Below are 21,312 nucleotides of genomic sequence, written 5' to 3'. Positions count from 1 at the left end.
TCTCGTGATGAGAGCTGAGGTAATCACGACTACACTCCAGCCATACATTCACAACGCGAGTTCAGTCTGGCACGCGTTTCAGTTCATGCCTTTGCAAGCTTAACTTTCATAGAAATTAATTTGAGAAGTTAGAAGACTTACATTGCTCACCATAGCTCCGTTTAAATGAGTGCCTGTAGCTGAGCTCTCCCTGCGAGCTGAGTGTGATCTCCCATCCCTCATGCGCGGGTTCAAAACATGCGGAAATGGCTCCCTCTGCTGGCTGTAGTCTTTAGCCTTTGGCCAAACGTTTCTCCTATGATGCAAATATCGTCAATTTGCATCATAGGAGGAATTTTTCTAGAAATCCTGGGTTTATCCAGGGTTTCTACTGATACAAGGCCATATGCTAATCGCTGAAGTAACCCTTTAAGCTTTTCTCTGAGAAAAGAACAAAGAACGGCACTGAAGTCATTCTTAAAAAGGGAAGATGTGTTCGGAGTTTAGCCGACCGGATACGGCGAATGTTTAATCTGTCAGTGAGCTCTGTTTCACCTTCATTGCTCTGGTTGGTGTAGCGCTATCCTATCGCGTGCAGAGGGAGTTTGAAAGACAACCGTTTATCCCGCCCCTCGGATTGAGCCCTGTCAATGGTGAGTTTCCAGACCAAACATCTTGATGTAGGTCTGGCTTGTCAGGCTATACCTGGACGTCACTGTGTGGTGAAACACCTAAATCTTTTTTATTGAATATCCAGCTCACATGGTGAAGACATTGCGCGTCCTTCATTTCACCACGGATTCCTTTGTAAATAAGAGACTTGAAATTACATGAATGAATGAATCAAATGAATCAAAATGTTTTTTTATATGTGATAGTATTGCATTGTTATCTAATTATTATATGTACGTGTATAACTGAACATAACTTAGCACACTGCCAAAGGCTGAAAATTCCTTTATTTGTGGTGGTTTTGGTTCATTGCGATTCGGAAACAGACTCGGACATGTATGGACCAGGGCTGGCAAAGCCCAATCTCCCGGGGCTGTGTGTGTCTGTGTGTGTGCATGGTTAGCGGTTATATCCACCAATCAGACGGGCCAATAACATTCCAATCAATGATAGATAAGATGAGAGATAAATCATTGTGTTTGTTTTGATAAAGATATTTTGTGAGCCCTGTGGGCGAATCATTCCGGTTGCGGTTTCCCCACGCAATCCCACACAAAACAATCCCTCACATGCAACCCAGGCTCAATGGAAATACGTGACTCTGCCTACATTTTTGCAACACACGAATTATGTACCTCCAGGAACGTTTACCTTCATTTTTGGGGTAAAACGTCCACCGGAGGTGCTAAGTGGTAATATTTTTTCTCCATTCCAGATGCGCAATATGACATCCTGACTGATATTTATAGCCTAATTTTATATTTTGGAGCAACTAACTCCACTCCTACCCTAAACCTACCCACTCTCAACAATATAAAACACGTAACAGGCAAATAAATGTACAGTCCCATGTATTTATTGCAAAAACTGACCAAAAAAATGTATAAAAGTATTAACTCATGTTGCATTCCAAGTCTTCTGAAGTCATACGATATCTTCATGTGAAGAACAGAGTTGATCTTAATGTTTTAGTCGTTGAAATGATGATCGCGCTCCTTTGCGAACAGAACACACACGCACTCGTTCATTCATATTTCTGATTTAAATGATACACACAAGTTGAATGACGCGATCACGAGACACACGAGAGCCAATGGCATTTTACAATCAAAGCTGACGTAATAACGCATTTGGTCACGAGACACACGACAGCCAATGCTGTCAAAGCTGATGTGACGTTTCTTCCGGCGGCAATATTTGAAATTTATTATTAATCTTTGATAGATGGATTCGACGTTACTGATCGCTTTTGGGGATTTTCTTCACACAAATCAATCGTTTGGCCTCGGAACACTTGGAATATTTGTACTTTCTGAATAAATTATGTATGCAGTCGTATCTGCCTGTTATATCCTGTTTTTTATAATACACAAATGGGTAGGTTTAGGTATTGAAAGTGTATTGAGTTACACTTTCAAAATGTGTCTGGATATGTGTGTGTCCACAAGCTAAATGGATTTATAAACATACTAAATTGTTTTTTTTGAAAATGTAAAAATGCAGAATGTTTCTTGTGATGGGTAGGTTTAGGGGCTGTGTGTGTGCGTGTGTGTGTGATGGGTAGGTTTAGGGGCTGAGTGTGTGTGCGTGCGTGTGTGTGTTGGGTAGGTTTAGGGGTAGGGGTAGGGGCAGTGTAGGGGGATAGAAATGAAACGGCGTTGATAAACACACTAAAAAGCGATTATGCGTCTTGATAGCATGCCAAAATGGCATACGAATTGGCGTGTCATGTATACGCCATTTCATGAGATCAGTCTGGGAATGGAGAAAAAATATTACCACTTAGCGCCTCCGGTGGACGCTTCACCCAAAAAGTTGTTTACTTCTAAGCCATCAAAACCCAGCGTTCAGGAGAGAGCCTCAAAACCCGTGTAGAAAATAGCCTATTACTTATTCATTATGATGTTTTTGAATGTAAAAACCACGCAAATATCATAAGTTGACCTCAGACAACAGTATAAAAAAAATGCCAGTTCATGAAACCTTTAAAATATGAAATAATACATTTAAATAAAATAAATTAAATAAAGGGATTCCTCTCTGTAGAAGCAAGCAAATTTCGCCACATAAATAGTGAATCCGCCAATTCGCAAGCTCAACTGCATATAAGGACGAGTGACACCAGAGAAGGGCGACAGAGGACCCAGGCCTAGAAGTTACATTGTGTTTTGTTTATGTTTTAGTTTGTTTATTTATTTATTAAAGTGTGCTTTATTTATTAAAAGGCAGTTTTTTCAGCCCGTAAGTTACGACTTCAAACCAGGACTCACCACTTTGTAGCGTTCCAGGCAAAGTCACGCCCAAATTGCCTGAGCGTGAGGAATTGCGTAAGGAAAAATTTACATTATTTGTATATTTGGAAATTTATTTGGTATTAATTTATTGCACTCAATAGACTAGCTAACGCTAGAAACGCTGCTTTAGTTTTTAATGTATGACTTCCATAAACGTTGGCGCAGCCATTGTTGTTTCGCGGGCAATGTGACGTCAGAACTCGTAACTGGGAGTATATCAAGCTAGTACGAGTTCATGGTTGAGAAGTCACAGGTTTGACGGCCGTTTCAGTGCATTTTCACGGTTAGAAGTTTGTAAAAACACGGGTTGCCTGGAACGCCGCATAGATTGTGTTAACTAACTCTAAAAAAGCTAAGAAAAAGCTCAGAATGAGGTCTGTGAACTGTTAAAGACATGCCACTAAAAACGCTGGACATTCCCCACACACCCCAAAATGACTTTTCATTAAGTGAATTACTTTGGGGAGGAAAACCCATTCAGCCATAATAATAAGCTGAATTAAAAGACTAATAAAAATAAAAGCTTATTATTAGCTGCCACTGAGGCGCTAACAGATCCTTAAGAAATGCTTCAGTAAAAATGACAATATAAAAGGCACATTCGTTTTGGAAAACCCTATCAAAAAGTCACACCATGCATAATAAAACAGTGGCCTCCTTATTTAATTAGTTTCAGGAGCTTGAATATAGAAGAGTCTGCTGTATTCACACATCCTTGCAGAGACCGTAATAATAACTACATCCAAATTGTTTCTGAAGCTATCAGACAAAAGCTATATTTTCATTTTTATGTTAACAAAAACACATTTCCAGCCCATAAACCTGCACTGATAACAGCCTACAGTTTTAGAGCTAAAAAAAAAATCAATGAAACAGGAATGTCATGGAACAGAGCCCAAGGCCTTAAATAAGACAACATGTCCCTCGAGGGAGTGCATCACGTCTTTATGAATCGGATGAGTCCTTCACCATAATCATGGTAAAAGTAGCCTACTCTACAAAGGTGATGCTGATTTATTTTTGAAAGAAATGAATACGTTTATTCAGCAAGTTTGCATTAAAATGATCAAAAGGCATGTAATAAAAATGTATTTCGAATTCTGGAAAGACTTTATTGTGGTTTCCACAAAAATATTAAGCAGTTTTTAACATTGATAATAATCAAAAATGTTTCTTGAGCAGCAAATCATCAGATCATGTGACTACTGCCTTGACGCCACAGGAATAAACTACATTTTAAAATATATTACAATAGAAAACAGTTATTTTAAATGTTAATAATATGTCACATTAACACTGTCTTTACCTAGTTTTTGTTGTTTTTTGTTAAAACAAACTTTTCAACTTCAACCTCAAACTTTTCAACTTTAATGTAAGAAGTCAAAGGCATTATAATCATAATTGGTTTGTTGCCTGATATTTTAACAAAGCGGTTCGGTCAAAATATTTTTGATATACCATATAAAGTGTCACGGTTGGTTTCGGGTTTTGTTTCAGGTTTACATTTTCATGTCTTTTATTTTGTAATTTCTAAGTCATGTTTCAAGTTCCTGGTCTTGTCATGTGATTTCCTTGTCCTCATGTGATCATGTGTTATGTTCCCATTGGTTGGTTTAGTCGTGTGATCCCAATAATCTCTTTATAAATAGCCCTCATAATAAATAAATAATAATGTGTTACATTTATATAGCGCTTTTTCAAGGCACTGCAAGCACTCAACCACCACCAATGTGCAGTATCCACCTGGATGATGTGACGGCAGCCATATTGCACCAGAACGCTCACCACACACCAGCTGATCGATGGAGAGCAGACAAAGTACTGAAGCCAATCAGTATATGGTGATGGTTAGGAGGCCATGATGGTCAGGGGGCCAATGGGCAAATTTGGCCAGGATGCCAAGGTTACACCCCTACTCTTTTTCCAAAGGACATCCTAGGATTTTTAATGACCACAGAGAGTCAGGACCTCAGTTTAAAGTCTCATCCGAAAGACGGACACATGTTTCCATTCCATTGTCTCTTATAGAGTATTGTTCCCTGTACCGTTGTCAGTGAGTCTCAAGTCAAGTCAAGTCATATCGAAACATGTCCTTTATATTTTATCCAGGCTTGTGCACAATTCAGAATTGAATTGAGAATGACTCCTTAATTCCAATTCAGTTCTTGAATTTGAATTGATATCAAAAACAGGATGCAGAATTACAATTCGTATATTCGTACAATTCGTTTGAATTAAAGTAAGTAGAATTGAAATTCAAGAAAAATTCTAAGAAATTCATATACATGTCCATCTTGCCATGGCAGCTTCATCTGCACCTGCTGAGAGAATCTTTAGTGTTGCAGGAAAGATCTTCAGACCAGAACGCTGCAGACTCAATGATAAAACACCTGAGGAGTGATTGAGAATTAGATCCATCAGGGTTGCTCAGTGAGTTTTGCATTGGAATTAATGATAACTGCATTTACAACAATTTTGTGTTATTTTATTACTTTGAAATTAAAATAACATTGGAACAAAACTTATTAAACAAATGTATTTAAATTGATTATTATCTGTATTTTAGAACAAAATGTATGCAGGGTTGAGGATTGACACTGTAAAAAATGAATCATGGGTCTTGTAATTTAAATTAAGGTGATAATTAAAAATATGTGTGTATTTTTTCTTAGGAAAATGTTGGTTCAGTGTTGTAAAGAAATAAAGAGATACACTTTCCTTATTTTTTTTAGGAAATGTAAGCAATTGTGAGACTTGAATTGAGGAACTGATTAAGCTAATAATATTAAGGAAAATAATATTACTTCTTTATTTTAAGATAATTACCTCAATTGTGCAGTTTTATAGAGACACCATTGTTAGTTCCCAGCATGCTTTGCATATGGCTGGAAATGGAGATTAATATTGAAATTAAGTGTTGTTTAATGTGTTTTTGAGTGAAGGGAAACATCTGTTAATGTATAATGTTCATTTATGTTTGACATTTGAAAGAATTTCTGTTATGTTGAAGGTTTGACCGTTACTATTGTGCATAAGAGTAGAGCTTATGGTTAACATGTGATGTGAATAACTGCAAGTATTACGATTATTATTATTATTATTATGTAGAATGCTGTTTTGTTCAATGAGCAATAACTTTGCTAATGCTAGTGCAATAACAAGTTTGTTTCTAATTAATTGTGCCAGCATCAATTAGACTATTAATTGAATAACAACTGAAAGTCAAATATAAACATATTTCCATTACTCTAATATGTATCAAAATTTCAAAATCAACTTTAATTGATAAAGCACATTCCACTAATAAGATTTAATTCATCATAAAAACTACTGAAATATTATGTCATATTTTTACCATATTTTTTAAGTAGATACTGTGTAATAGTTTTACAGTGTTGTGTGTAATGAAATTGTGTTATTAAATTACTAAATTAATGTAACTGTTGTATTACTGAGGTAAAATGTGTAATTCAATTAGTTACTAATCATATTAAAAGGAAATTGCTTTGCATTGATAAAGTAATCCAAACCACATTTAAAATGGGTAACTTGTAACAGTAAGCAATTACATTTCCAAAGTAACCTTTCTAACGCTGAATGTATGTGAGATTCAACACATTCTGTTGTGTGACTGTGGAATTTCTTTGAATTGTCATGAAGTTAATTCCACTTCCTGTCATTCCAATTCAATTTCCTGTGGGGCGGAGTCAATTCAATTAAAATTCCAATTCATGAATTGAATGAAGGCCAATTCTGAAATTCTGAATTTTGCACAAGCCTGCTTTTATCTGTTCATGTTGGAAGTTAATCAAAGACAATGAAACCAATAAATGTGAAGCAAAACCAACTGAAATAAAATGTTACCAGATTGCAATGACTTTCAATTGTCTTTCAGTGTTTTGTTTTACACCACATTCTGCAAAGGCTGCATGTATATGAGAAAGACTGACATGAAGAAAACATATTTAAGCTGTTTCGGGATTGGGGCAAGCAAACATATTTTCAAAAACTGAAACATGTCTTTGTTGTTTAAACAAAACCTAAAACCTACAAATCTATATACTTTTGATAACTTTTTTGGCTTTGAAAACGTGGATATAAAACAAGGTACCCACAAAACATCTGCATATTATAGCATACACAAGTAAATTCCATAAAATGTTCTTGACACAAACAGCTCAATATGTCTCGCACTAACACATCTGTGTCCATTAAATTTTTACACTCTCCAAACTCGTCCGCCAAACATCTGCTGGGAGATATGTGCGGTTTATGGGCAAGTTACGATCCAGAAATATGCTGTAAATAGAGATAACAAGGCCTGGATGCCCAGCATTAGAGAGTAACATTCATGGAATAAAACAACAAAGCAGCAGGAACATCCAGAATGTTCTTCTGAATAAAGTTAGCCTAATTTAACTGCAGTAATAAAATGATAATGTGGTGCCATTACCATTAACAATATAAATGTTACTCCCTTGATATAATCAAAAGAATGTGATGTAATGATGGCACACCTGCACTCCGTTCAGAGTTCTGTACAGATTTGACGACCAGACACTCTGCAGTTAGCAGACCATAAAAAAACTCATCTTTAGGAATCGTGGAGAAGGGGCCCTCACTGAAGGGTGTATGCTATTGCTGAGGGACAATAGGATCATGGGAATTAGCTTGCTTTTGACCCATGATGTTAAGTTTGTCTCAATTGTCACAAGTTGTGAATGGTATTAAAATATCGAACCGTACTGTACCACTTTTTAGTGGACCCTTCCGCTGCCTCTATCACCAGGAAGATAGAGGACTACACATTTTTTGTAAATAATATATGAAAATAATATTAATAATACTACAGTTTTTACGATTGCACACAAAAATTTAAATTAACACTGTAAAAAAAAAGTTGAGAAAACTTAAAAGTGTAAGGCAACCAGCTGAAGAACATTTTTGAGTGGATTTAATCCATTTGTTTGAGTTATCTCAACTTTTTCATGTTAAATATTAAATACAAAACATAAGTTGGATTTTTTACAGTGGTGAAACCTGACCTCAGCTTAGATCAGCTCACAACTATACACTCTAAAAAATGCTGGGTTGTTTTAACCCAATGTTGGGTCAAATATGGACTAACCCAGCAATTGGGTTGTTTTAACCCAGCGATTGGGTTGTTTTAATCCTGCGGTTGGGTTAAATATTTGCTCAAGACAACCCAATCGCTGGGTTAAAACAACCCAACTGCTGGGTTAGTCCATATTTGACCCAACATTGGGTTGTTTTTTACTCAGAATTTTTTAGAGTGTAGGCACATTCTCAGCATCACACTTCTTGCAAAACACTAAACACACTTACTCCACATTACACACAGAAATTTGATGTTGCTTATTTGCCATTTCAAGGCACTGCTTTCCAAAATACCACACCTATGAACCAGTTGATCAAACACGGCGGTCAGGTGTGCAGGCACTTTGGTGCTTAACTGTTAATTCAACAATCAACAAAAGCACTAAAAAAAGGCAACAGGTGAGTTTACCCGTCTTCAACAAAAAAGGAAAGGCAATGTTACAGTAAGAGGAAAAGGAAGAAACAACATTGGCCATGGAGCTATATTAAATATTTTGCGCTGCTATTAATGGGGTCCTTAGGAAACTTAAGGTGCCCTATTTGAGGGTATATTTGAGGCCGATTTCGGGTTCTGCCAGGATGTAAGCACTATGAAAATACCACAGGGGAGCACCATTTTTTTTACAACAATAATGGAGGATGCAGAGAGAGGAAGATGAAGAGGATGCAATTTTCTTTTTCAGTTTACTGTTTTTTGTGAGCATATTTTTGTTCAGTCCAATGTAAATAGATCTGCTGGTCATATGTTGCACTGACTTGTTTGGGGAAAATTAAAAAAAAATAGTTTCAACTGTGTGTGTGTGTGTGTGTGTGTGTGTGTGTGTGTGTGTGTGTGTGTGTGTGTGTGTGTGTGTGTGTGTGTGTGTGTGTGTGTGTGTGTGTGTGTGTGTGTGTGTGTGTGTGTGTGTGTGTGTGTGTGTGTGTGTGTGTGTGTGTGTGTGTGTGTGTGTGTGTGTGTGTGTGTATGTGTCTGCAAATATTTCTGTGCATGTGAACACTGCACCTGAAGAGCATTGTTACATATTTTAGTATTATGGCAAATCATACTAAAGATGAGTGTTTTTGATTATGCCCAACAGTGTGTAGTTAAAAAAAAATCTGATAATATGAATGAAGTGTGTGCCATTTCATGCAAAAGTTTAATTTTGCTAGCCTGACAAGCCAGACCCACATCAAGATGAAGTTGGGTCTTGGCACACACGTTGGCAGGGCTCACACAGGGGGCGGGATAAACGGTTGTCTTTCAAAGTCCCTCTGAACACAACAGGAGAGTGCTACAAGAGCAACGAAGAAGGTGAAGCAGAGCTAGTTGATAGATTTAACTTTTGCCGTATTTGGTCAGCAAAACTCAGAACACATCTTCCTTTTTAAAGAATTGTTTACTTCAGTGCTGTTCTTTGTTCTTTTTTCAAAGACAAGCTTAACTCCAAGTCTTCCAGAGTCACAGCAAAAGCCGATTTAAAAGACAGCTGTTTGCCAGCTTCTTTGTTGCCATCATTATGTTAAGCCCGCCCACTAACTCCATACTCGATGTGATTGGCCTGACTAGAGTTTGGTTTTTCCAGCTCCCAGCAATGGAGAGTTGCTAAACTACCGTGGCTGCAAATTAAATTTGCTGCCAATAGAGTGAGTTTAGATTTCTAGAATATCCTTTTGCAAAGTGTATGAGGTATTTTGTAGTTTAGGTGTGTAATAGCAAACAAAAAATTATATCCGTCGCTTCTGTCAATAAGAGACAAACAGTAGCCAATTTTCTTTATAAAGGTTTATTTCAGTCATCAGTGCCTGCATCGAGTGTAACTGAAGGCATTACAGAAGTCACAATCTCTTATACCCCCATTGTCAATCCATCTCAGTAGTTTTCCACACTTGGTGTTTTATTAAACGAGGTTATCGAGGTTCAGATAATTGACACAGGTGGAAGCACTCAGCTAATCAACAAAAGAGGTGTATATATACACAGCCGCCTTACCTCCATTTTGTGGACAGTTTATCAGCATCCCTCCACCACCCCTTGGGGGTACTCTGGATTCGGGCCAAAATCCAAGCTTAAATCCCTCCCCCCAGACAGCACGCCAAATACACATTTAAATTTACTCTCTACAAATTATATGTGAATTATAATTATATTATAAGTGCGAAGTCGTGAAATTGTAAGAGTGTTAAACATAGCACAGAAGTGTCCTGCATGGCAGAGACATATTAGCTCCTGTATGAATACAAACACTCTAAAAAATCAATATTCTTCATCAGTGATTACAATTTTTTGGGTGTGTGGTTTTGTGAATTGCGTTAATTTTGAAAACCAGCCTAGTTTGCAAAATAGTGTGTTAGAAATTGGAAAAACCGCAACATTGTCACAGCAGAAGACCAAATGGATACAGCGCAGATGAGATTCTCATCTGGGACAATTTATCTTTCCACCGATTTTTGGTTTCAACTAGTTTCATGAGCATCCACAATTTTCCCTCCAACACCTCCAACCATAATCTCCCTTCCTTAACCTCATCAAGAGAGTTTGTTTTTGTTTTGTTTTTCTTGGTATTGCCATGGAAGGTTACAAAATTACAAAATCTCCACCCCTATGTCAGGATGTCCCTCATCTGTGACCTAATTGATACAGGGTCGGTGCAAGGATGTATTGCAGTCTTGCGAGAGAGTGTAATGTGGATGAAGTGCTATGGCCAGATGCAGATTTATAGATTTTTTTTTTTGTTTGTTGCTTTTTGTCTCTACAAATGTTTTTGTTACTATATTGTATTTATAATATGTTAAGATTTTCAGTACAAAATGCAACTTTTGGGAATGCTTGGATGTATTTTACACTGTGGAGAGAAATAAATATTTTCATCATTGTACAGTACAGGGGTCAGTTGAAAGTCACTAACTCAGTTGATTGTTGACGATTTGGCTTGATCTCGAATTGTTTGGTTCTTCGAAGCTCATCCTGGACTTGCTGTCATAGCGACAGGTCCGTGAGTTTAATCCTGCTCGGGAGCAGGCTTATTTCCTGTAAACAGGATTAGACTGCATCTTGAGGTGATATTTAAAATCTGGCCGAGCCACTGCTACTTTTTTACTAGAGTTCATTACTGAACCATTATTAAAATTTATCAGAAAATAATATGATAATGTTGTGTAAACGTTTCTATTATAGACACGGCCACTTGATTGACTTGAGAGATTTATTTGTGTTAAATCTCAAATCTGGTTCAAATTGAATTAAGAATTAAATGATTATTAATTACAAAATTGAAAAAATATAAAAATTGTACAAATACTAAAAAATGGTGGATATAAATAATTGGGAATCATGTAAAAAAAAAAAAAAACATTTTTTATATATATTTTATCTATTATAACTTTTATGTTGGTCATTTGGCTGTGTAATTTGTCAAGTTTTTTTATTTTATTATATGATGTCATTATGTTGTCCCGACGCCAGCCAAACGTTGCTTTACTGATCGAGTGAACACAAGAAGGCACACTGGCGCAGTAATCTCGGACAACAGATATTTTAAACAAATCAATAAACTATGTGTATTGTAGAAGTGACGTTAACGTTAGTTTGCTGTTTGAGGGAGAAAAGTTTCAAGGGCGTAGTTACACAGTCTTGTCTTTATTTTACTAAAAACTATATACTTTAAACTATTATTTTTACTCCAGTATTTATTTAAAAAACACTGCAAAGGCTTATGCTGATTTTTCATATTCTGAATTAGCCTATATCTGTTTTTTATTATCATTAAAAACATAACGTTATATAAATTCAGAACAGGTTTCAATCATGTTCATGTCAATAATGTTCATCACAGAGAAAAATGTAGCTTTAATGATAATTCATCTCTTTTTAATTTATTTTTTGCAGTTCAGAAAGGTGCTACTATTACGTTTTCTGTCTAAAAGGCCACCGGTAAATATAACATTTATTATAATGGATTTATATAAAGATTGTTTTAAGTTCACTTAAATTAAGTGTTTTTTTTAAAGCCTAATAAATATTGAAATTGGTAGCTTTCATTTATACTGTAATGCAATGTCAAAATGTTTCATAGAGATATTAGTACCAGTGATACTGGCTTTCATTCATAAAAAGATGCCAATACAACACATATTTACAGTATGTTGTCTTTACATTGTTTCAACATTAATTTGGAGATTAACTGAAATTATTACAATATCAAAATATTAAAAACGCCCATGTTTTTAAATCGTGATTTATCTTGATTAATTACAGAAAAAAATGTAATTAATTAGTTAATTTGTTTAAATCGATTCCCAGCACTAATTTTAATATGAAAAAAAATATGTTTTTTTGTAACAGTAGTTTTTACAACAGCAAAATCACTATAGCCAGTTAACTCAATAATATATCTCTGGAAATAATACTTTAAAATGTATTATTAAAATATTGATGTCAATATAAAATGAACCTGACCTAACATCAAAGTGCAGAGTACATGAAATATGGCCCTAGTAGATTTCAGGAAAAGGTATGAAAATACCCAGATTATGAATATGAAGGAGTTTTTATGCATGTTTATGACAACTGTCATTAAGTGTCATTCGCTCAATTATGTCATTTTTAATGCAAAGATGACATTATGTGAGATGTGTTTGTTATGACAACTTTAAATTTTAAAGTTTGTCACTATCACTAACAAGACATCTCACATAATGTCATCTTTGCATTAAAAATGACATAATTGAGCGAATGACACTTAATTAAATAAAACATTTTATAAAACTATTCATTTTATAAACATTAAATAAAACTATTCTCTGTACTGTATGTAACGGGTCACGTTGGTTTTGAAACCGTGTCCTACCTACAGTTAACTATTATATACCTACTATAACAGCTGTTCTTTACTATTCTGTATAACAGAATCATAAGTATAACAGTTTATAATCCCAGAGTTATTAATAGGTGGAAAGATTTTTTTTTTTTTTTTTTACTTTTAAATTTATTTATTTTTTACTTTTGACCTTTTAAAGGTTTCTTTTCAAAACTGCATCACAGCATTTGCTGCCATATCAATACAGAAACATCCGTATTGAAACACTGTAATGTGTCACAATATATTGCTGTATTGATATTTTGAGCACAGCCCGATTAAAAGCCTTGTTCCATGTGCCCCTTTTATACTTTGAGCACCTGCCCCTCCAACGGTCTCTCCACGGCCCTGAATGTTAATGCAATTCAAATATATTTATTTGATTGTCATCTCACACATGGATCTGAATTCAAACAAACAATATAATCCTTATTCTCAGTAAATAATAATAAGAAATATCTCAGAGTACATTGGGGCCTTTCCAATATTTTTTTGGCTTGATCAATGGAGGAGCCATTTACAAATAGCCTAATCCAATTTCCACTGCCACAAAGAGAAAGACATGAACTTGTTTACTCTTACAGTCTGAAGGATATAGTACACATAATAGTATTGTTGATATGTTACGTTAAAATGACGAGGTACATTATCCAGATATATCCTCCAGTTCTGCCGGTAGCACAAACTGTAGCACAAACTGTAACTGTAAACTATAAACCATAATTTGAAGAGCACTGGAATGTTTTCCCCACTAGAGGGAGCCATTTGAATACATGTTACAGGCAGCATCTCTGGTCCACCTTTTTGAGGGGGATTTTTGGCATTTGCAAAAAAAACATAATGCTAATTCATCTATTTGAATATATCAGAGACACAATTACCCGCATGCACACTGGTTCATGTGGGTGGTTTGTTTCTTAGAATTTACAATTAGTCTAGAAATTAAGTAAACTACAAAGCAGTGGGGTAGACCGAGTACAGTTGGTACACTTTTTGCTTTTTCAGTTACCACACCAAAACTGAGGTCTGAAAATATGTGTTTTTTTCATTCGACATTTCCTTTACTTGTCTACTAAAATATTAATAATTCTTAACATCCATAAGTAGGTCATATTTGCCACAATTAGCTTATAAACACAATAAGCTTTTTTGTTCCAACTGTACCCATGTTGGGTACAGTTGGAACAGTACCCGAGTACAGTTGAGACACCCATCCCTAATGCTGTAAAACTGCCAAACCAATTCATTGAATTTGTAAAATACCTTTAAAATTAGAATTCAATTTTTTTTTAATTTCCATTCAGTATTTTATTTGATTATTTATCAATAATAAATTGCCATTTGCCATTGGCAGATTATTTTGCTTATTTTAAGCAAAAACTATAGAAAAAAAATAATTAAATCCCAAAACAAGACTGATTTTTACTAGTCTAGTAAAAACTTCTTACTTTATTTTTTATTATTTTTTATGTTTGGACTTGAAATAAGACAAAAATACTATAAGAAAATAATTTCATCGTGCAACTAAAATGCATGTGCTACAATAGGATTCTAGTGCGGGGTACAATTGATACACTGCGTCTCAACTGTACCCCGCTGACCACCTTGGACATTTCTCCATATTTTACGACTGCCTTACATGACACACAGTCATGCAATATGCCAGTTTTTAGAGCACAGATTAAGGTTTAAGAAAATGTAAGTTAACTTTAAAAGTCGTGCAAGGATGAGAAGCTATTCAATGTGGAAGAGCTGTGGTGAAATGAAAAATTGACCTTAGAAAAAAAACGTTCACCGATATCTTCGGACTGGAGAAGCGCACAGACTTCAAATTTTCCACGATTGAAGAGGACGCTAATACGCATGTGCGAAGCAAATATCACAGACCAGACTGGTTGAGCACGCAAGTTATTTGAGGTGTCTCAAATGTACCCCTGTACCAACTGTACTCGGTCTACCCCCTGCTTCCATATATGGCAATTTAGGCCACTTTAAGTTTAACCAACTTGGCATCCATTTTCTGTGACTAAAAATATTCCTGATTCAACTTTTCCAGCTGCTTCCATAAGCACAGATGATACAGCTGAACTCATAAGGATACGTTCGCCATGAAGAGTTTCCTGGCCTTCAACTTTTTTGGATGGCTTCTTCTCTCTGAAACAGCCGTGTGTTGACCTGTACTTCAACTGCAGAGGGGAAAAAACAATGTCCTTTGGTTTGTCTTTACACATTGCCTTTTAATGTTTAATTTGTGTGCCAGGTCATCGCTGGACTTTTGGGAAAACTGATACTGTGCATCATCAGCTGTAGCATTTCTTTGTAATAGCCCTTTGGCCACAATAGATATTGAGGCAGAATAGCTCATCTCATTTCAAAAGCAAAACAAGGTTAACAAGTTTGCCATATTCATAAAAAATGAAGTCACGTGGCAAACTGATTGTACTATTTCATTTAGCATGAGCAATATGAGCACAGCATGTGAGTTCATGGTCTCACCGGGGGGAATGTCACCATGACACCTGTGGTAGTGACTGTGGAAAGTGGGCCTACATTTCTTATGATTGTTATATAATGTTTTGAAAATTAAAATCCTTCTGTGCCCCTGATATTTCATTTTAGTACTTCTGTAGGGGAATTTGGATATCATGGTCCCAACAAACAACTAAAAATTATTTAGGGTTCAGTTGTGATTATTTAAATACATATTTTGAATTAGTTCAATTTGATTTATTGAATTGTTGTACTATCCAATGGTACTATATCAGAGACTGGTTAAAGAAAAAAAGTGCTATGCCATGCAAATTCATTCATTAATTCAGTGTACCTTGAATCAATACACTTAAAAGGTTTATTTGTGCTCTATGTACAATATGTAGCCTAAGAGGAAAGATATGATTACAAAATAAATGTCCCTCAAAGAGTGTTACTGTAAGATCAGTCTGATATCTGGATAATGTGTGCTATGATGTTGTTAAAAACGAACTGAAGTCAAATGCCCTTTTCAGGTCACCAGGTTGTTGTGTAATTAGATTACTCAGCTCTTTTACATTTCTTAAGGATTACTGTCTTCAGGCATGCTGATCTCATCATTTTGATAACTTTACAGTAATTACATAATGTGTAAAAGAGCATTCTGAGTGAAAAATAATCAGTTATTGCTTCCTTGCACACTGATTTCTGGGAATGATAGTTATGAGTAGGAACTTCTTGTATTTTTCAAAGTTATGCCTTTAAGGCTGAATTTAAACCGATATGTATATTGTAAATAATATGCAGTACCTTCTTTAAGCCACATGAAGATCCATATAGCCATCTTGCTTTAGAAAAGCCAAGAATTAATGATAGAATTTTTTATTGTTCAAGAAAACGAATTAACAAATTACATAAACAAAATCTCAGAAGTTTGTTTATAGCCTAGCCTAATTCGAGTCTGCTTTTTCCACTTATGACCATGATGAAAACCCAGCAGTTTCCAAGAAAAGGAATGCAGTATGATTATTATTTTACACCACATGGGGGCATTAAACATCCACTTGATGCACGATACTCGCTTTCTCCAACATAAATGCTTCTTTAATCAGGGTTTGCTCTGTGTGTGGAACGCAATGTTCTTAAGCACCAGTTTAAACCGCATGTCGTGCCTTTACTTCGGTGGGGCAAACTTCTTTATCGCTCTATCAAGAACAGAGAAGGACCAACAACAAAAGGCTTTCCTATTCCTACACATAATGTTCCCTCGATGAAGTTGAGGGCGTGGCTTTAGTGTTTGAAGCGCGTCCAATGATGTAGCCTCGCGTTCCTTCAATCACCTGAGAATAAACAGATCACGCTTCGCACTGACCAATCACACGCGTCGGGATCCTGCGACCATACATATAAATCAGGCTGACAGCACAAACTTCTGGGCGGAGAATGAGAGAACACCAAATACGAAATAATCAGTCAAGTAACTGGACCTGGCAGTTCGAGTTCATACATTTTAATTTTTGTTGGTGTCCAGGTATGTAACTTTCTGATATGTATTAGGCTGCCATTTGTGAACAATGCACGAATGTGATTTTGTGAACGTTCATATGGTTATGCATCATCATTCTTTTATTGATGGGTATTTGTTTAATTTCAAACAAAATTGACTTGTTTTGTGATCTCAGTTGTTTATCTATGATGTAATGTGCTGCCGCGATGTAACCATGGTTACCGGCTGCTACATTTGTAGTCAGGGATGCTCTGGAAAGGGTCGACTGTTGAATGCTCGCGGCTACTTTGGGCAGCAATTATGCGTTATTTTTTGCGTTTTTGCGCTATCAATCTTGTTTTGTACGATCAATATTGGTAGCGGATTTCCATACGGATCGATTACCCTTTTCACGAGTGAATGCTAGGAGATTTTCCCAATGCAGATTGCAAAGCACGTGGTCTAGTCTGTCTCAACCCCATTTAAACATTATACTGCATTCACATGCTATTGTAAACACTAGTTTCCTAGTTTATAAAAAAAACTGGATAAGAACCTAGTGCTAGTACACCCAAAAATGAAAATTACCCCATGATTTACTCACCCTCAAGCCATTTTATGTTTGTATAATGACATTCTTCAAACGAATGCAACTAGAGTTCTGGCATTCCATATTCAACTTATAAAAAAAGTGTAACCGACGTGATGTTGGATGTCATGTAAACATTTTGAACTCCAAGAGGTGTTATACTTTATAGAAGGTGATCTGGCAGGAGCTGGATATTTTACTTCATAAAGGTTCCTTTTTATTTAAATTGATATTTTTCTTACAAAGTGCATCGCTTTGCTTCAGAAACCCCTGCAGCCACGTGGATAACCTTTAATGGATGGATGCACTTTTGGGGGGGCTCCCATTCACTGCCATTTTTTTTTAAAACTTTGATTAGCCATGGCATTTTAATATATCCGATTGTATTCGTCTGAAAGAATGTCATGTAAGCCTAGGATGGCTTTAGTTTTGGGGTAGACTATCCCTTTAAGAAGTGAGAAGTAGGACACTTCTGATAGTATTTGGAGGAGGTATTATTTGCAAGACTCAATTGATACAAGCCAACCATTTTATACTGCGGTTAATCAGGATTGGCCAAGTTATTTTCTGCTTAAACATTTTAACATGCCAAAATAAGTCTTTCTAAACTACCTGGTTGGCAATAATGGTTTATAATCCAATCAATGCTGTTTGGCTTCTTCTGAGATTAACTGTTTGATTAAATTATCATGTTTGTTTGTGCTTGGTCTTTTACTTAAGATATTGATTCTTGTGCTGAATGTATGCTTTAATGCTATCCACATTACAATATTCAACATTCTTGAGACTTCTTAATGTTGACAAACCATCTATTTTCCTCCTGTCTAGGTGTTTTATAGTAATAAAAAATGGCTACGTCTGCCAGTGCTCAGTTGAGTAAGGTGGTAAAACAGCAGTATATGGAACTGCCTCAGGGAGACCTTGTACAAGCCATGTACATCTGGATAGATGGAACCGGAGAAGGACTCCGATGCAAGACCAGGACACTGGATTCAGAACCTAAAAGCATTGAAGGTAAGATGGCCAAAGCCACATTTAGCTTAAAGAGCATTCATATAATTATATTTAAATCTTGGAATTATAGGGATGGTTCACCCAAAAATGAAACTGTCATGTACACTCTGTCAAGTTGTTCCAAACCTGTATGGAAGGTTTGACTTTTCTGCTGAAAAGCAGGAAAAAGGATATTTTAAAACCTAAAACCGTTTCTAGTCCTTATTGACTTTTGGTATAAGTCAATGTGGCCCATCAACTGTCTGGTTACCAACATTCTTCAAAATATTGTGTTCAGCAGAAATTCCTGCTTGTTTGGAACAACTTGAGGGTGAGTATATAGTTATTACTATATCTTTTAAAAGATTCTAATTGTATTCTGTTATTCAGATCTTCCTGAGTGGAACTTTGATGGTTCTAGCACGTATCAGTCTGAAGGCTCCAACAGCGACATGTATCTCATCCCTTCTGCCATGTTTCGGGATCCTTTCCGCAAAGACCCCAACAAATTGGTCTTGTGCGAGGTGCTAAAGTACAACCGGAAGCCTGCTGGTACGTTTATTTGAGGATAAAAACCACATCTGTGTATGTTTGAACTGGGTTTGAAGACATAATGCTATTCTGGTCTTTAAAAACAGAAACCAACCATCGTAAGACGTGTAAAAAGGTCATGGAAATGGTAGACCATCAGATCCCTTGGTTTGGCATGGAGCAAGAGTACACTATCCTGGGTACAGATGGACATCCGTTTGGTTGGCCCTCCAATGGATTCCCTGGTCCCCAAGGTAAAAACTGCTCCCGATTGACCAGTATAAATATTCTGAAGATGTGTGGCTTCTAATTTTGTTTGTTTTTCTGCAGGACCTTATTACTGTGGAGTTGGTGCAGATAAAGCCTATGGCAGAGACATTGTGGAGGCACATTACAAAGCCTGTCTCTATGCTGGTGTGATGATCTGTGGAACCAATGCTGAAGTTATGCCAGCCCAGGTAACCTCTGTCCCAGTCTGTTACCATCTAAAGATTACCTATTTGGAATGCGACCAATCCTTCCATTAACTCTTTTTGTTATAACTTGTTTTGCAGTGGGAATTCCAGGTTGGTCCCTGTGAAGGCATAAACATGGGGGATCACTTGTGGGTTGCTCGTTTCATCTTGCACAGAGTTTGTGAAGACTTCGGTGTGGTAGCCTCATTTGATCCTAAGCCAATCCCAGGCAACTGGAATGGCGCTGGTTGCCACACTAACTTTAGCACTAAGGAAATGCGAGAAGATGGTGGACTGAAGTAAGTACCAATAATAGGTGGCAAAAACAATAGATGGCTTGCTAATGTATTATATTAAATGACTATATCTTGTCTATTTCTAATTAGATGCATTGAGGAGTGTATTGATAAGCTTGGAAAGAGGCACAACTACCACATCCGCGCCTATGATCCAAAGGGAGGCCTGGACAATGCTCGTAGACTGACTGGCCACCATGAAACATCCAACATTCATGAGTTCTCAGCAGGCGTAGCCAACCGTGGTGCTAGTATCCGGATCCCACGAACAGTGGGACAAGAGAAGAAGGGCTACTTTGAGGACCGCCGTCCATCTGCCAACTGCGACCCCTATGCGGTCACTGAGGCCCTGATTCGCACGTGTTTGCTTGATGAAGAGGGTGAAGAACCTGTGGACTACTAGATCTCTCTTCCAACTGGACTAAACGTCCCTCCCCTTCTTGCCATCCCCCCCCCCCCCCCCTTCTTTTTTAAAAATGGCCATCAAGCCAAATTAGTACTGTATCTTATTTTCTATCAGGGTGGTTCTAACCTGCCATTTTAATATTGCTGAAGTTGACTGGTCAACTTAACATTTTAAGATTAAATCGGAAGTTAACCTGATCTGACTGGGGACCTGGTGTTGCAGGGCATGTCTTTCCCCCTTTTTATTTTGCCTTTCCTCATTTTAATCGTTTCTTGGGGAGTGGATGTTTATTGTTAGCGTTGACAGCTCTGATCCCATGACCCTACATTTTTGGTAGTTAAGATGGACTGAGACTCTTGTCAGATGCACAGAAGAACCTAGAGCTGCCAAGGCTAGACATTTAATTTTTTTTTTTTTAAACCAATAGCTAGTTGTTGTTGCATATGTTGACTTGGTTATTCAAGTATGTAATGTTTAAATGTGTCTTACTGACAGTGTATTAAATAGCAAATTTTGGTATCCATTTTTTACTGTACACACTGTTCATGTTGTGCGGTACACTTCACAGTTGAGGTCCAATAACGGTTTCTTTTTTTTTACTTGTGGATTTGTTATTTGTCATGTTAAATCCCTGATTCATCAAGGATTTTTATCCTGTTTTTGTCTACTACTATGACATAACTGCACCCATTTTGGTAAACCTGAAGTTGCTAAAAAAAAAAAAAAGACTTAAACATTTATTTTTACCACAAACTTGTCTTGTGTGTTTCCTCTTTATCTGTACAGTTGTCATGTCTTGTGTTCTTGCGGCGTTATTTGAGCTTTTCAAGAGTTAATTTCATTCTCTTGAATTTACAGAACAGGGTGAGTATGCTTGGACAAAAAAAACTCAGGAACTTTACGTTCGCACAAAAGAACATTCTGTACAGTATCCTGACACAATTCAAGTTAAGACACATTGAGGACTTGAAAAAGCTAAACTTTTTTTTTTTTTTTTTTTTTGCACAAGACACTTGTTGCAACTTGGTATATCTCTGTCATTAACTTAAATTACATTTACATATCACGGGTAAAGATTGCCTGTGCCACACATTTATGGTCTCGTAAGAGACTTCTAACTCTATCACAATAATGTGCACGACAGAGACTAAAATGCTTGCTTTGTGAACCCTCGTAATGTGCAAAC

The 21,312-nt window shown here is 36.5% G+C and overlaps 1 protein-coding gene across 1 annotated transcript; it reads left to right on the top strand.

Moving 5' to 3' along the window:
- Nucleotides 1-16,745: 16,745 nt before the first annotated feature.
- glula (glutamate-ammonia ligase (glutamine synthase) a) lies at nt 16,746-20,879 on the top strand. The gene is made up of 7 exons (XM_067454022.1): nt 16,746-16,901; nt 18,274-18,459; nt 18,829-18,990; nt 19,077-19,223; nt 19,300-19,427; nt 19,524-19,723; nt 19,811-20,879. Exons 2-7 carry the CDS (start codon nt 18,294-18,296, stop codon nt 20,121-20,123), a joined length of 1,116 nt encoding a protein of 371 aa, XP_067310123.1. The 5' UTR covers nt 16,746-16,901; nt 18,274-18,293; the 3' UTR covers nt 20,124-20,879.
- The last annotated feature ends 433 nt before the right edge of the window (nt 20,880-21,312 follow it).

Source organism: Pseudorasbora parva, chromosome 9 (assembly GCF_024679245.1).
Source record: "Pseudorasbora parva isolate DD20220531a chromosome 9, ASM2467924v1, whole genome shotgun sequence".
Lineage (NCBI taxonomy): Eukaryota > Metazoa > Chordata > Actinopteri > Cypriniformes > Gobionidae > Pseudorasbora > Pseudorasbora parva.
This window is presented reverse-complemented; position numbering and strand designations above follow the sequence as displayed.